This window comes from Gymnoscopelus braueri, assembly GCF_963280865.1.
Source record: "Gymnoscopelus braueri genome assembly, chromosome: 14".
NCBI lineage: Eukaryota > Metazoa > Chordata > Actinopteri > Myctophiformes > Myctophidae > Gymnoscopelus > Gymnoscopelus braueri.
In genome coordinates, this window is record NC_137619.1 from 13,453,234 (window position 1) to 13,469,172 (window position 15,939).

The 15,939-nt window shown below is 43.2% G+C and overlaps 1 protein-coding gene across 1 annotated transcript in view; it reads left to right on the plus strand.

The window, feature by feature from the left end:
• Window positions 1–1,569: 1,569 nt before the first annotated feature.
• bfsp1 (beaded filament structural protein 1) overlaps window positions 1,570–15,939 on the plus strand; it is a gene marked incomplete at both ends in the record, with an annotated part of 14,784 nt that continues 414 nt past the window's right edge. The window contains 13 exon segments of the mRNA XM_080449580.1: window positions 1,570–1,701; window positions 2,647–2,888; window positions 5,266–5,326; window positions 7,108–7,203; window positions 8,992–9,084; window positions 10,093–10,206; window positions 11,885–12,072; window positions 12,411–12,443; window positions 14,307–14,398; window positions 15,182–15,210; window positions 15,212–15,415; window positions 15,764–15,805; window positions 15,807–15,935. Of these exon segments, the coding sequence (XP_080305706.1) occupies window positions 1,570–1,701; window positions 2,647–2,888; window positions 5,266–5,326; window positions 7,108–7,203; window positions 8,992–9,084; window positions 10,093–10,206; window positions 11,885–12,072; window positions 12,411–12,443; window positions 14,307–14,398; window positions 15,182–15,210; window positions 15,212–15,415; window positions 15,764–15,805; window positions 15,807–15,935 (1,455 nt within the window).

The window sequence follows — 15,939 nt, forward strand, 5'->3', positions numbered from 1 at the left end:
CCTTGACTCTGCCTCAGGTCTCAGTCAGTCTCATGTAGGGCTGCATGGGCAAATTAACAGAAAATATATAGAAAAAAATCTATATTTAGAAACCAATAACTGACTTAATCTTGCTCATGTAGATTCATTGATTAACCGAGAAGCAGGATTTAAAATGTTCTTATACATCAACTAATCAACAACAATGTCAAATGTATTGTTCTTTGTACAATGGCGGCATGCAGAAATAGTGAAAATAGCCGATCTACAAGCAACTTTGTTTTGCTGCAATGTGTCAGCTATGTAAGAGATAAGATAAGATAAGATAAGATCTATATTGATCCCGCGAGAAATTCAATTAAGATACAGTTACACAAAAGAAACACCATCAATAACTAACACAATATATATTTACAACAGTATACACCCTCAATGATGCTTAAATAGTAAGAGTATACAGACAGTACCCATGTCAGATAGTGTCCTTACTTTAATGAGCTGTTGTTACTTCAGCACTATGTAGTCTATTGAGCAAGCAGAGCGACCACTGTGTGCCTCATTATACCTTTCCTCCTATAGCCTACTGTACGTCTCCTGTGGGGTAAAATAACAAAAACATCACAAAAACCTGGCAAAATAAAACGTGTCAATGTCCTTAGAGCGCTTTGGCTTCAAAATCCACATTCAGCACACGCAATAATGCTGTGATGGGCGTCAAGGTTATACTGTTATGATAGGGAAAAACACCTTTTTGAACACTGCATAATAACTTACAGTTCATATTACTTCAACCTCAGACATGGTCATTTCTTTGCTGTTGGATCCTCACCCTTCTCTTTTGTCCTTTTCCAGTCAGATCATTACACATTATTATTGCATGACCATTGTGTTTACACTTCATTGAAATGTGGTGCATATTTCAGTGGCTTCACTCCGTCTAAGGGTCTGTACTATCCATCCATCCACCCAGTTTGACTGCTATCGCACCACTCTACAGGTGTTCATCGGTTCATCTACTACACATGAAAGGCTGTTTGTTTTTTGGCTCAGTGAGGAATTATGTTCCACCATGGGTAACTTCTGGCTCAGGAGTAATTGTCTGCACTCCATAGAAAGTGCACTGCATGCAACTCGCTCAGCTGTCATGTGGGCGTCCAATTTCACCGATCAAAACAGAGATCGAGAAAAAGTAGGCGATTGAAAAAAAAAACGACCAAACAGGCGTGCTATAATGGGCGAGCGTGACACAGCATTGTTTCTCTAGGCCACAGCGTTTGTTTGTTTTGATCTTTCTGCTTGGGTCATCAGTCGACCGGGGCTTTTGTGATCCGCAGTCACAAAGGGCATCAACAAACTCTGGAAGGCCCCAGGCATGCGGCGTGCCGTTTGGTCACAGCCAGTGGGGGGGGGGAGGTTTTCGGGTGCTATTTCGCCGGCAGCTAGTGTCGGCCATCGTTTAGTCTAGTATGAGACAGCCAAGGGTGAGCACCCGAGTTTTCACACACTAAAGGCGCTTGAAGGGGGACCGTGCCACACCGGGGAGATACCACCAACCCAGGTTGAGCAGGGGGGAGAGAGACGGAACCGGCCATGTTTAAGACCAGTTACCTGCGCGAGGTGCGCAAGGAGAAATACGAGCACTCCGATTTCTGCGATGAGGAGGCCGAGGGCTCGGAATCCTCCGCCGGAGCCTCAGCCATCCAGGGCTGGGAGAGCCTGCAGGTAGGGATCATTATGGGACCATATTATGAACCTTTCATGCCACGATTATTGCGGCCGAAAATAATTGCGGTTAACGATAATTGTCTATATCATTATTGATAATAATGTAATGTTTTAACATTTAAACAACATTTAAAAAATGTAAATAATAATTTGGTCCCCACTCCTTGGAGTGTATTTGTCACTGTATATTTGCACATATTATACCCTATCTTGCGCCTTACCCCTTCTGCCTAAACTTTTTTGCCCTTTTTTACTATTTTGGAAAAACATAGCTCAAATAGCCGATCTACAAGGTCACAACGTGTAGATCACTTATTTTCACTACATAAAAAAAAAAGCCTAAAGGGTTTTGGCATAAGGGGTAAGGCAAGATAGGGCCCATTGTTCTAAGTCAAGTGAATGGCAGAGTCGACTCCACGCCACAGCTATAACAATGATGAACAATATTGTTATAGTGCTCAGTGTTAAAGGGCAAGAACACTTTGGTAGTGCTTTGGGTTGAGACCTTGCCATTATGTAACTCCGAAGGTGGGCGAAAAAAAAATAAAAAATGCTCCATTGATTAGAAATTGATCATTCAAAACATGCTTCTCATTGACTTATATTGTACAGTGAAACAGTAGTATTTTAGCCCGTAAACGAATGGGCTTTTTAATAAAAATGTCAACTTCCTGTTGATTTTACTATTTGAAGATTTGGATCCAGATCAGCGGATCTTCCTAATAAAAATAGCTAAATGAGGAAGTTGACATTTTTATTAAAAAAACAAGCTTGTTTCATCGTACAATGTAAGTTCCTGCCCTTTAAGTGTATGAAGGAGGACAATTTCACGATAAATTTAAATCTCTGCGATACGGTTATTGTGAGTGTTTTTTTTGCGAAAAACGATGATAACGATTATCGTTTCCATCCCCATCCCTCCTTCCCTATGCCCACATGCAGGAGCTCAACAGCCGCTTCGCCCGCTACATCAACAGGGCGCGCGTGCTGGAGCAGCGCAACGCCGTGTTCCGCAAGCAGCTGGAGACGCTGCAGCGCATGGAGGAGGCCAGCGGCCTGGAGGAGGCCTTCACCGAGCAGATCACCGGCAACAGGCAGCGCATCCGCGAGCTGTCCTCCGACCACGCCAAGCTGGAGCGCGAGCTGAAGGATGCCTGCCGCATGATGGACGAGTACACCAGCAAGTAAGTGGTGACTGCAGCCAGGGACGTGCAGACTAGAGCAGAGGGGTTCTCAAACCTTTTCGTGCCGAGGGTCCCCAAATTGATATGTATTTGGCCGCGGTACCCCATCTGAAAATGTTTTGTGCCAGGGACCCCCAGAAGAGAAGATTTGTGTTAAAAGAAAATCAAAGTTATTCAAAAAGATTTTTCAAAAATATTCAAACATAGCAGATGTACAAGTTCGCAGCGCGGCACGAAGTACATCTCTTCTCAGTGTGTTCACAGCATTTTGTATAGGTGAAAGGGCAAAGATCCCCTTCGATGTCTATGAATGCGCATGCCTGTGTAACTGCATTTCTTGCAGGTTTCGCAAGAAATGCATGTGCATGCAAAACCACAATTATTTTTTCCATTTAAGTATGTCAATTATATAACCTTTCCACTAATGTGAGCAATTAAGAAAAATATCCCCCCCCCCCTTTTTCTGTGTTGCCTTGAACAGAAGAATCAATCTTTTGGGGTCATGAGATCAGCCCTCTACAGGCAGCCTTGTTGCTAAAAACAACAGCACATCTTGAATATAAAATACTTGAATACAAAGACTTGAAGCATGTGGCATTTAAATGAAAACACATCGTTTTCAGTTGTGAATAGATTATGGTTATCCCTTTGTTACCAGGGATTTCAGTATTCACATTGTGTCTCACGCTTTGATTCCTGATTAATGTGGTGACACCACATGCATATTACATTACATTACGTCAACAGCAGGAAGCCTAATTCAGATAAGATGTCACAGATTATTGCGTTTCTTTGTGCAAGTTAACCCAACGTGTTGAAGAGCAGACACCAGCTACACCAGCAATGTATAACTGAGGAGTTTAAAGCTGCAATCTGGAAGTTATTTTGATGAATTAAGTAGTAGGCCTAATTTAACCAATCTGTATGGTAGAGTATGTTACAACGTAACTGACTGCAGTGGTTGGAGGTGGTCTCCATTCATTTCTATTGAGAAATGTAGAAAACTAGAAAACATTTTAGTTAAATGAAAAACTAAAAAAACTAACGAGACTTTACAAAAAAATAAAAACAATACCGAAACTGTAACACTGTAAGTGTTTACAAAACTAAAACTAACAAAAATCCTTAGTTTTAGTCTTTGTCAAAAATCTTCAAAGATTAAAACTAACACTAAAACAAATAAACTAAAACTAAGCCTTAAAAAGTGTATAAACTACACTACCAAATCCGCTGTTCATAATGAATGAAAACGAAACTGAAATTTAAAACAAAAAACTCGAAACAAAATAAAAATCAAATGCAAAATTATAATAACCTTAGGAGGACACCTACTAGTTGATGAGTAGTACTGCCTGAAGTTCATATACTTCCCCCTGACCAAGCATGGACTGCCTCCCTCTTGCCCAAGTGGTGGATGTTTGCTGTCCAACACAGGAGACGGTCGTTCAAATCCTGGATAGGACATAACACGGATTGCAGCTTTAATAGTATATCGTCAAACTCATGACCTACAGTAGGGCAGTGGTTCTCAAAGTGGGGTCCGAGGCCCCTCAGGGGTCCTTGAGGGGGGGAAATAGTTGATAACAGTAGCATCAAAATCACTTTAACAAATGTTTAATGAAAAGAAAGGGAAATAGCCCGTCTACAAGCTCAGAAAGCGTTGCGATGCGACATGTTATGAGCTTGTAGATCTGCTATATAAAAAAAGAAGAATTGTGAATATTTGTGAAATATTTTAACGACACAAATCTTGTATGGGGGACGGCGGCCAAATACATCTTCATTTGGGGGTCCGACATGAAAATGCTTCAGAACCACTGATATAGTGCAAGAGACCTGCATTTGACCACTGTATGCGTACAGTATAGCACTGATGGGGGGGCTTAATGCAACAAGAACAGGGCCTTAACGCAACTATAGCCTAAAAAAGGGTCTGCTGGGGTGGGTGGTCGTGTCAGAAACAATCATGGTCTGTGCTACAGGAGATGCTCAAAGACAAGTCAGGATGAAAAGGGTTAGAATCCATACGGTATGAATGCTGAATGATAATATATCTACGATTCCAGCACCCCCCCACTACACACACTCACGCATGCCCACACGCATATACACTCAGGAATTAATGAGTGAGACGCGATGGGAATAACCCCTGGCAACAAAGGGTTAACCGTAATTGACAGAAGTTATCGATTTCAACTGAAAACAATACGTTTTCATTGAAAATACTGCCTTATCCTTGTTGTGCATCGATGCACGTAGGATAAATCAGTCACGCACGCACACACACGCACCATGACATGCAAACTGATTCCCACCGTTTAATATCCCAGTGAGGTGCTTGTTACTGGGGTCTAATCTGTGGTACTCTGTGTTCTAGATACAGAAATGAATGCGAGTATCAGGAACATCTACGAGGAACCTTGGAGCAGCTCAATAAGGTATGGATGTCAACGCACTGATGATGGCAATACTGTCAGATCCACAGCACTGCAGCTGCATGTGGATCTGACAGTTGCTGTTCCTGTTTTAAGTGTTTGCTTTTAATTTGTTTTTCATTGCTTCTTTTAATTGTATTTTACCTGAGTGAGTAATATCGATAGTTTGGTTATGCTTTGTGTTGTAATGTCTTGTCTTTTTTGCAAATCTGTGTAACATATCAGCCTCCTGGCCAGACACCTACTGTACATCTCAATGTGTTTTACTGGTTAAATAAAGGTTATAATAATATAATAATATCATAGGGTTGCAATGGCTGCCAAGTGAATGAACCCTATAGAGCACTGAAGTCCTGACGTCACTGCCGGTAGAGGGCGCTGTTCCGCTGGTTTGCGGCTTTATTTTTTGTGTTGAAATCCTCATTGGAATCTTAGATCGCTTCATATAAGAACTGTGTTCAAAAAATAAACACACCACCCTGGCGATTTTACTCATATGGATATGAAGCATCGACTGAAGGTGGAAATGTACACATTTACTCAACGAGTAATACAATAAACGCTAGAATCGAGTCAAACAACCCAAAGACTACATTTCCCATGAACGCGGCTGCTGTAGGGACAGTGATTTCAGACCCGGAAGTAGTAGTTCTTAAGACTTTTAAGGCAGAATTAATTAAATTTTCGCCAGAAACAGGCTGTATCAAATATGAATGAATATCATAAACAATGCAGAGCCACCCCCCTGACAGAATCGCCGGGGTGGTGTGTTTATGTTTGGAACACAGTTCTTATATGACATGATCTAAGATTCCCCAATGGGATTTCAACACAAAAAATTAAGCCACAAACCAGCGGAACAACGCCCTCTAGCGGCAGTGACGTCAGACTTCGGTGCTCTATTGTCCTTCCTCAGGGCAATATACATAATAACTCGCTAAATGCAATAACTCAGTCAAGGCCATGGCATATTGTCATAGTAACATACAGTACCTTGGGGGCAATGTTGGGCTTGACGTGAAGCAGAGGCCCACATGGTGTGAGTTGTTGCATAAATGATTCATTAATATGATGGGGCAGAACACATTAAAACGATTTTTTTTTTACTTCTTTCACATTCCTCATCTCTTTGATCCCTTTTCCTTTCATTGCATTCTATCCTCCTCTCTCCTCTCCTCTCCTCCCCTCCCCACATCTTCCCTCCCCACCTCCCCTCACCTCCTCCCCTCCCCACCTCACCTCCTCACCTCTCCTACCCTCCCCACCTCACCTCCTCGCCTCTCCTACCCTCCCCACCTCACCTCCTCGCCTCTCCTACCCTCCCCACCTCCCCTCACCTCCCCTACCCTCCCCACCTCCCCTCACCTCCTCGCCTCTCCTACCCTCCCCACCTCACCTCCTCGCCTCTCCTACCCTCCCCACCTCCCCTCACCTCCCCTACCCTCCCCACCTCCCCTCACCTCCTCACCTCTCCTACCCTCCCCACCTCACCTCCTCGCCTCTCCTACCCTCCCCACCTCCCCTCACCTCCCCTACCCTCCCCACCTCCCCTCACCTCCTCGCCTCTCCTACCCTCCCCACCTCCCCTCACCTCCTCGCCTCTCCTACCCTCCCCACATCTCCCCTCACCTCCTCTCCTCCCCTCCCCAACACTCACCACGTCTTCCCTCCCCTCCCCACCTCCCCATCTCCCCTCCCACATCTCCCATCCCCACCTCTCCTCTCATCTCCCCTCCTCACCCGCCCCCCTCCTCTCCTCCCCTCACCCTCTCTCTCTCTCGTAGGAGGCTGACAACGCTCTGCTCAGAAACCTGGACTGTCAGATCCAATCTCAGTTCCTGCAGGATGACGTCAACGGCACCAAAGACAGATACAAAAAGGTCAGCGATGGGTTCAACCCCCAGCGATCATTAAATTCACTGACTGGACCATCATGGCAGGGATCAATGCTTGTGTCAAAGAAGGTTTCATACAAATCAGTAGGGAGGTTCAGGTGTCACTGCATGTTAGAAGGTCACTATACTAGATGATTGAATTGATGCTTCTTACATCACAGTTACATCAGATGTACAGTAGATGGTCTGTATTTTATCTGGTCTACACTAGTGAATGGTTCTCAAAGATCTTCACATCAGGGACCCCCACTATAAAATGTTTAATTTGTGCCAGGGAAACCTGGATTTGTTAAACCCTTTCTAAATCATAAAAAATTATGAGCATTAACAAGGACCAATTATATGAAGATGAGGTTGAAAATGGGTGAAGTGGTCCTTTAAATGTGTTCCATAACATAACACAACACACTCCTACTCCCCAAAATGCATTTCATGACTTCTTTGGCCACATGTGACCAAACGGTGCCGTCCCGGGCACTTCCGCACTCCAGGAATGTGGAAGTGCCGTTCTCCGGTCCGCAAAAAGAACAGTTAAAACGACGGAGGCGCGCCGTCTAAGGCGGACTTGAGCCAAGAGAGGCACTGCCGAGTGAGCCGTCAGGCGAGCAAGTCGCCGCGCCGAGCGTTGCGATGTTCGCTTCAGCCGACTCATCGCTGTTCGAGTTAATGTCCCGATAAGGACAGAATTGTAACTCATATCCCCCTAGTCAACATGTGCCATTTTTGCCCACTCTTCCCGTTAAACGTTTGACTCCTTGGGCCGTCCGTTCCAAGAAGTCACCCGTTCGCCGTCTTGGGAGTGAGAATGCGTTGCATAACAAGTTATGGTTGTGTCACCTCAAAGTCCAATTGAGGTCATTGAATATTGACGAGAAGGACTGGTTCACAAAGTGGGGTCCGAGGGGGTCCCAGTGAGTCCCCAGCAAAATCAGTTGAAACACTTTAACCCTATGTACATCAACTATTTGAAAATAGCTGATATACATGCTCGGTGCAATGTGTTGTGCACTCGTAGGTCAGCAACCTGCATATAAAAAAAATATTAATAGATAAATACACATTTGGAATATCTTTGAAACATTTTAGGAACACAATTCCTGTATGGGGATCTCTGGCACCAAATGTTTTCAGTTGAGGTCCATTATTTAGCAGTCACAACATCACAAGCTGTTATTTCATTGGCCGTTCAATATTTATTATATATTATACGACAACGTATGGCATTAATTTACTTTTTTTGTACGTACAAAGTTGAAATATGGTTTCCGTCCAACAGCGACAATATGCATTTTGCTTTTGCACATTGCATTATGTGCCTAAATACAGTTCAGTCAGATAACTCACTAATAGATTGAGACTAGGCATGTAACGATTTATCGTAAATCGATTCAAATCAATTAAAATCGATTGAAACTGGTGACAATTTAAATCAGGGAGATGTACTGTACATCTATAACAAACCACCCTGCAGGGGTAAACAGAACCCTTAGGGAAAGCAGAGCCTACTGGTGGTGCTGGGGTGGTACTGGGAGCAAACAAAGCACACGCAACATCAGTGGCAGCATTGACAGCAAGAGGAAGTAGGCAATGAATCATCGGCCACATAGTGCCGCACATGCGTGTAAACCTCTCGAGTGTATCTGCCTGAACTAGCTACGCGTCATAAATAGTGTAGAAGAAAAATTAGTAACGCCCCATTATATTTGAAATTTGTTTTTGTCGACTCACACTGCCGTCATTGAATGATGTGATTTCCATGTCCTCCTCCACAAGAACCTTGCAGAGATCCAGACCTATGTGAACATCCTGCACCAGATCAACCACACCATGCCGCTGGTCCCCAACATGTCTGTGGGCATCTCTGAGGTAAGGTTTTTCTGTCTATGACTATTACGCAAATTCTACTATACTTAATAATACACACACACACACACACACGCACACACCTCTGACTATAGGTCAAGAGTTGTCAGAACAATTTGCATCCTCCAAGAATGACACAACAACACCCTGGTCCACGGTCCAAACCTACTGTACGTCACTGACACCTGAAGAGAGTTCTAACGTTTAGTACACTTAGTGAGATATTGCTTATCGACCCCCCAGTCACTGGATGACTGATGTTCGCACTTCTACCTTCACACTGTAACACTGTGTCTTTCCCAGGCTATAACAGCTGTGTTTCCTCTGTGTGTATGGGCTTCATGGTTAGGGTGCATAATAGGCTACTGTATATGCACAGCAGCCAGCCATATTGGAAGGAAATTGGGCCTCTTCCTTACTTCCTTCAGGTGTTACCAATGATACTAATGAAGGCTCTGTTCCATTTCGTGTAGCACAGTGGTTCTCAAACTTTTTTATTTCAATGACTCTCATAACTCTGAGAGTGTACAAATGGAACCAAATGGACCCTTACAGGTCCATTTGGTTCCATATGTACACTCTCAGAGTTACACACCCGTAAGGGGCCATTTGGAACCCCCTCAAGGAACCATGAGGGTCCCTGGACCACACTTTGAGACCCACTGGTGTTTCCAGTGAGCCAACATGCACAATATCAGTACCCTGACTCAGTTTGAATGAATGGAACAGAGCCTTAATTAGTAATATTGGTAACACCTGTTAAGGAAGTAAGAAGAGGCCCAATTTCTTTCCAATATGGCTGCTGTGCATAGAGGAAAAAAAGGGCATTCATAAAACTGCCATCCTAACTCCTTGCTCTCCCTCCCTGTCCCCCCGACTCTTTTCTTTTCTGTTTTTCCTCCCTTTTCTTCTTTCTGAAAACGATGGAGCTTGCACACAAAACTAATTTTCACCCTTTTGTTTACGCCTGCAAACCTGTGATGTTCTGACTGATTGTGATTGATTGTGAAGGAACAAGAGAAGCTGCTGGCCCAGAGGAGGCTGCCTGGGCTCCAGAGCCAGCTGGAGGAGTACAAGAGCGCCCTCTGTCAGCTGCAAGCACAGAAGCAACGTCTGCAGACCGAGGTGAGTGATGATGATGATGTTACCATGACAACAGCTGGTGGACAGTAACAATGTACATGAGTACTTTACTTTTAGCAAAAGTATTTGGTGTCTGTAAAAGTACAGATGCTGTACTTTACTTGAGTTTGTATTTTTTGAATACTTTGACGTTTACTCTGTACTTTTGACTCCACTACTTTTCTAGGAAGGGAAAAGGTACAGTACATTATATATTAACCACTACTTAATAAGCCCTATTTCATTACAGCAATGCATTGATATTAAAAAGAAAGGGTAATTTGTAATTTGTACTTTTTAATACCTTTAAGCAAGTAAGCAAGCAAGCAAGTGCTCCAGTACTTTAACTCAAGTACTGAGTTAAGGCAACTTTGCAACTGAGCAACTTTCACTTGTAGTCGAGTAATATTTGACCAGGAGTACCTATACTTTTACTCAAGTACTGGGGTACCTTGTTCACCAGTGGTGGTGGTGGTGGTGGTAACATCACAACAGCTGGTGATGCTCAGATGCTGAGGTTTGAAACCAAATGGACCCTTATAGGTCTGTAACGCAGAGAGTGTACAAATGGAACACTGTGCCATCGATCATTTACAGTGTAAATGATTCATGGCAGTGGTACCACTAGATGGCAGCCACGGCCTTCTTATGACCCACAGCACACAGGGAAACTCAACTTAGAAGTACTTACACAGGACTGCTCTAATTGATGTAGTGTGCAGCGTAATACAATACAATTACAGAATCATATGGTATTCCCTAAGACGGTGTGTTTTCATGATGTGGGACATTTGTTTTGTCTTCCTACAGGTTTTGACTAAAGACATACCTCAGCTGTCTGCCCAAATGTTGCTCTTCACTCTGCTCATGTTCTGTGTCATGTATTTTTTCTCTGCCTGTATTCCCTAGATACTCTACGTTTATGTACAGTATGTGTAATTATATGTGATATTATTATATAAAATAAATAAATCATGTGCATTGGATTTAAAGACCTTTTGAGGCTGTACTTTCAATCTGCGAACCTTTTGGATATCATAACATTGTGATGATATGGCACAAGTGTTGTCTTTTCCTGGGTTTAATTGTATGCTTTCCAAAAAGTTTCCAACATTTTTCAAAAGAAATGGCAAAAAATAGCTGTTCTACAAGCTCACAACACATCACGGTGCAACAGATTCTGAGCTGTATATCTGCTATTGTCAATATAAAAACACAATATCGATATTTAGGTATTGGTTGATTGATTGTTTAATTTAATTTGGAGACATAGAAAAGAGCACAAAAGCACTCTCCGACATACAGTCATTGACCGAATATTCTACTCCTTGTTCTCTCTCTCTCTCTCTCTCTGCACAACTTAAGACACTCGTTCGCCTCCGCTATAAAGCTCCGAGATGAGCTGTATAGCGGAGTGAGAGGTTCTTAATGGAGCTATCGTTCGGTGTGACTTTGTTGAGTCCCTTGTCCTATGTGTAGGCCTAGTGTCCTCAATTGTCTTTTTAGCATTTATTGTGTTTTTTGTATCGTTGTTTTAATAACGTGTCGTATGTTTTATGATCGACCACAATGGAAAGAAGATTAGGCTTTTTTGTGTTCAATCCATTTGGCGCTTTTAATTGGTGATACTGTGTGTTTTAATCATTGCTAATAAAGTATTCTATTCTATTCCCTCCTTCAGACCACAGGGATGGAGCAGACCATCAAGAACACGCAGGACGGCTGCGACAACGAGATCCAGGCGTACAACGAGCAGATCGAGTCGCTGCGCAAGGAGATCGAGGAGGCTGAGAGGACGCTGGACAGGATCACCAACGAGTGCAGACACCTGGCCATGTACCAGACCTCCCTGGAGAACGAACTGGACAGGTGAGGCTAATGACTGACCAAGATATGGCTCCCATGCAGACTCATCTCGATCATTCGTTCTCATGTTTTTGTTACTTTGTACTTTGTACTCTTCACCACAATGTTAAGAATTTAATTTTGATTGAATTAATTATTTAACTGGTATCCTATAGTTTCAATATACAGATTATTATTTTGATATATATTGTTTAGACAGATGCCAGGTTCTTGGTTTTCCTGTGATCTTAGTTTACTGAGGCACAACGCTGTCTTTCCATTCTACTGTATGTGATTACCTTGTTATTGTAAGTCATTCTGGATAAGAGCATCTGCTAAATGCTTAACATTGTAAATTGTAGGTACAAGAGGATCATCGAAAACGAGGACAACAGGTAAGACTGCCACGCACACTCACACACGCACACGCACACGCAGAAGCCAGTGTCAGTATGACTGGAAATCTTTCCTTTCAGTACTTCTATTTCTATGGTTTTCCTTAATTCGGAGATAAAAGCATAATATTGAGCCATACTTACTGCTTTAGTTACTTTACACAGAGGGTAATATCCAGATCTAACACAGTGGTTCTCGAACATTCTCACCCCCAAATTGAAAACTAGTAGGCCGCGGAAGGACCCCCACTTTGAGGACCACTGATCTAACGCAGTTGTTCTCAACCTTTTCAGGCCGCGCCTATTTGAACTGGTGACCCCCCAAAACAATCATATTTGAACTGGGGACCTCCCACTCTGACAAGCACTTGGAATTGTAAGAGTTGAGGCATTACATTTAGTTTGACTCAGTTCCACAGAGTCAAACTAAATGCCTCGCACTGCGAGGCGTTGTGAGCTTGCAGATCGGCTATATTCACAATATTTGCCTCTTTCTCATGTAATACGTAATTTGGCAAATTTGGTATTATAATGGTCTTAAAAGTTATTTAATTGTAACTTTAGAAATGTACATATACTCTGTATACACTTATACTGTATGTTGGTTTGTTTGCACATTAAGTTAATCATCTGGGGACAATAATTCGGGGACCGACGCACAGTTTGGGAACCACTGTGTTAGTGCCATGCAGGACTGGTAATCAATCATCACACAGATTGAGGCTATCCTCGCTTCCATAAATTGAGCCAATCCCATCTCTAATTAACCACTTCAACCTCAGCATCCATATTCTGGGGGGAGGATTAGCCAAAAATAGCCGATCTACAAACTCACAACGCGTCGTGTTGCAAAGTGTTGTTGTGACGCGTTGTGAGCTTGTAGACGGAAAAAAACGGTCCAAATACAGAACCAACTCAGGTACAGTTTCCTGAGTCTCTAGAGGGTTTAAGTGTTTGACTTCTAAGAGAGAGACTTGTCTAAAAGACCTTCAATAAATACATTTAATTATGTACTATTATTAGACAACAGCGGCTTTCAAATTAAAAATGTAAGTATTAATCACTGTCAGTGGCTACAGACACGTCCACCGAGTCAACACCACATTTCATACTGGCAAAGGAAAAAGTTTGAGAATCACTGCACTACATCATCCACAAGATGGCGCTGCTTGACATCATATGTTTTCTTCTAACATCAGCACTGAGATGAGCGGCATGCTTATTATTATGGATACAAGAAGAGTGTGGGCACCTCAGTGTTTAGTTGACAGTCTATTTTTTTCAAAAATCTCAAGTAATGTGTAAAGTATACTTTTGTACATGCACGGTGCATCATTAAATGTACCCTTAAACTTCTTATTTATGCCCATAATGACTGGCTATATCCACAGATTTTGTAGCAATTTGTAGCAATTGTAGAAATAATTATTAGGCTGTGCATGTTCAAATCATGTATACTTTACATTACCTGATGAAGGCCGGCCTTTTACCGCTCTGCTAATAAATTATTTTGGAATCATTAAGACGGTGGACCTTCTCTCTTTCTTTACAGTTGATCCATTTAGATTCAGAACCTGTCTAAATGTTTGGATGCGCGTGCACCTCTCAATCGCTATACAATGTTTAGGTGCCCACAATATTTAGGTGCCCACTCTCCCGGTAACCCTCATCATGAGGCTTATCACCAGTTTGATTCATTTTAGATGTTACTTACCATTTCCTTAGCACACTCTCTGGTTTAGTGGCACAAATGTTCACGGATGAACGTGGGTTCCATCAGATAGAAAGTCACCTATTAGTATGTTGCCCTTATGTTCTTGAAAGGTAAGACTTATATTTCATTTATTCTCCCTCTCCTCGCAGGTTGAATTCAGCGATAATTGGAACCCCCATCACCCTGTTCACCACCAATTACCGCTACACCCACACACCCTCTGTCACTAGCAGGGGAAGAGGTAAGAGGAGTGTGCAAGAAGACAACATAGGCAGCACATCACACAGCTGCTTCACGTTGATAATCTCTGCTGAAAACACACACACACACACACACTTGTTCGTATTACTATACTTGTGAGGACCTCAACATTTTAGGACAGCATTGAAAATAGCTGTAATAAAATGAATGCGCTGCGACACATTTTGAGCTATAGATCGGCAATTTCTCGGTGCGAAAATCACAGGTGTGAACATGTGGCTAATTTCACAAAAAAATGAAAACAACCTTGTTTGACTCGCCTACTTGGGAAAAAGGCACCACATACGCTGCGTGGAATCAGGCAACTTCCTGGACTTTACTTCATTAAAAGCCTGGAAGTTGACAGGAAAGATGTGGTGTTTGTAATGCCTGAGTACAGATCTAAAATCAGATTGACCATCTTTTTTTATCCTTATTGTGAAAAGCTAAACCAGATCCCGAATCAGCAGCCAGGGGATTTGGTGAATTCATGTACTTTTTGGTAGTATGGGAAAATTATCGTCCCTTTGGGTATTTTTGGCATTATCGATCGTACTACATGGACACAGGGTAAAATAATCATACAAATATGATAATTATTGTACATCTGGCAACACTGCTGGCCCTTCAATGTCTTAACCGCGTAAGCCATATATACTTTGTTGTATGAATTAAAGTGAAAATACCACTGCTATGCCACTACAGTATATAGTGGACGAACATCGTGGTTTTAGCCGAGGAAACGAACACTGCTCTTAACACGCTTGCTTGCTTTTCCCCCCAGACATCACCCAGGCCATCCAGGACATCACCCAGCATCAAGCCTCGCCAGAAGATCCTGGCCAAGAAGGTCCTTCACCAGAAGAAGAAGGAGCTCACCCCCAGAGACGTGCTGGACAGCGGGCAGGAGGAGAGAGGAGCGGGCGCAGGAGGAGGCGAGGGGAGGGTGGGACACGACGAGGAGAGCGTGGGCAGAACCGAGCAGAGGCCCCTGCACGCCGGAGCCCTGTCTCCCCAGGTAGGAAGGAATGGACTGTTAAACCCGTTTTAATATATCTCTGCTGTCCGGCAGGAACCAGCTAACTCCCTAAATGTTAATGTAAATGTGAATGTACCTCAAGCTCACAATGAGGTTGGAGGTCAAAAGGGGGTGGAGCCTGGAGTCAGCAAAACCAGCTAACTCCGGTGGAGTTAGCTGGTTTAGCAGAAGGTTTGAGGATCTAATGCGTTAGCTGGTTTTGACATTTGTAGAATCGCCTCAGGTCTAATGGGCTAATGTCTTACTGTACATTGTGCTGTTTACATTTCTGACTAATAAAGTATTCAATCAATCAATCAATCAATCAATCAATCCATCCATCCCCAGGACGTCCCGGACGGAGCTCAGATCAGCAAGGCCTTCGACACGCCTCTGCAACATCGTCCGGGACCGCATGCGGAAGTACAAGAAGCCCGAGCCCATTGCCGACTTCTACACCAAGGGCCGCTACGTCCTGGTGACGGGCGACAGCAGCTACCTGGACCCCTGCTTCTACAACGTCC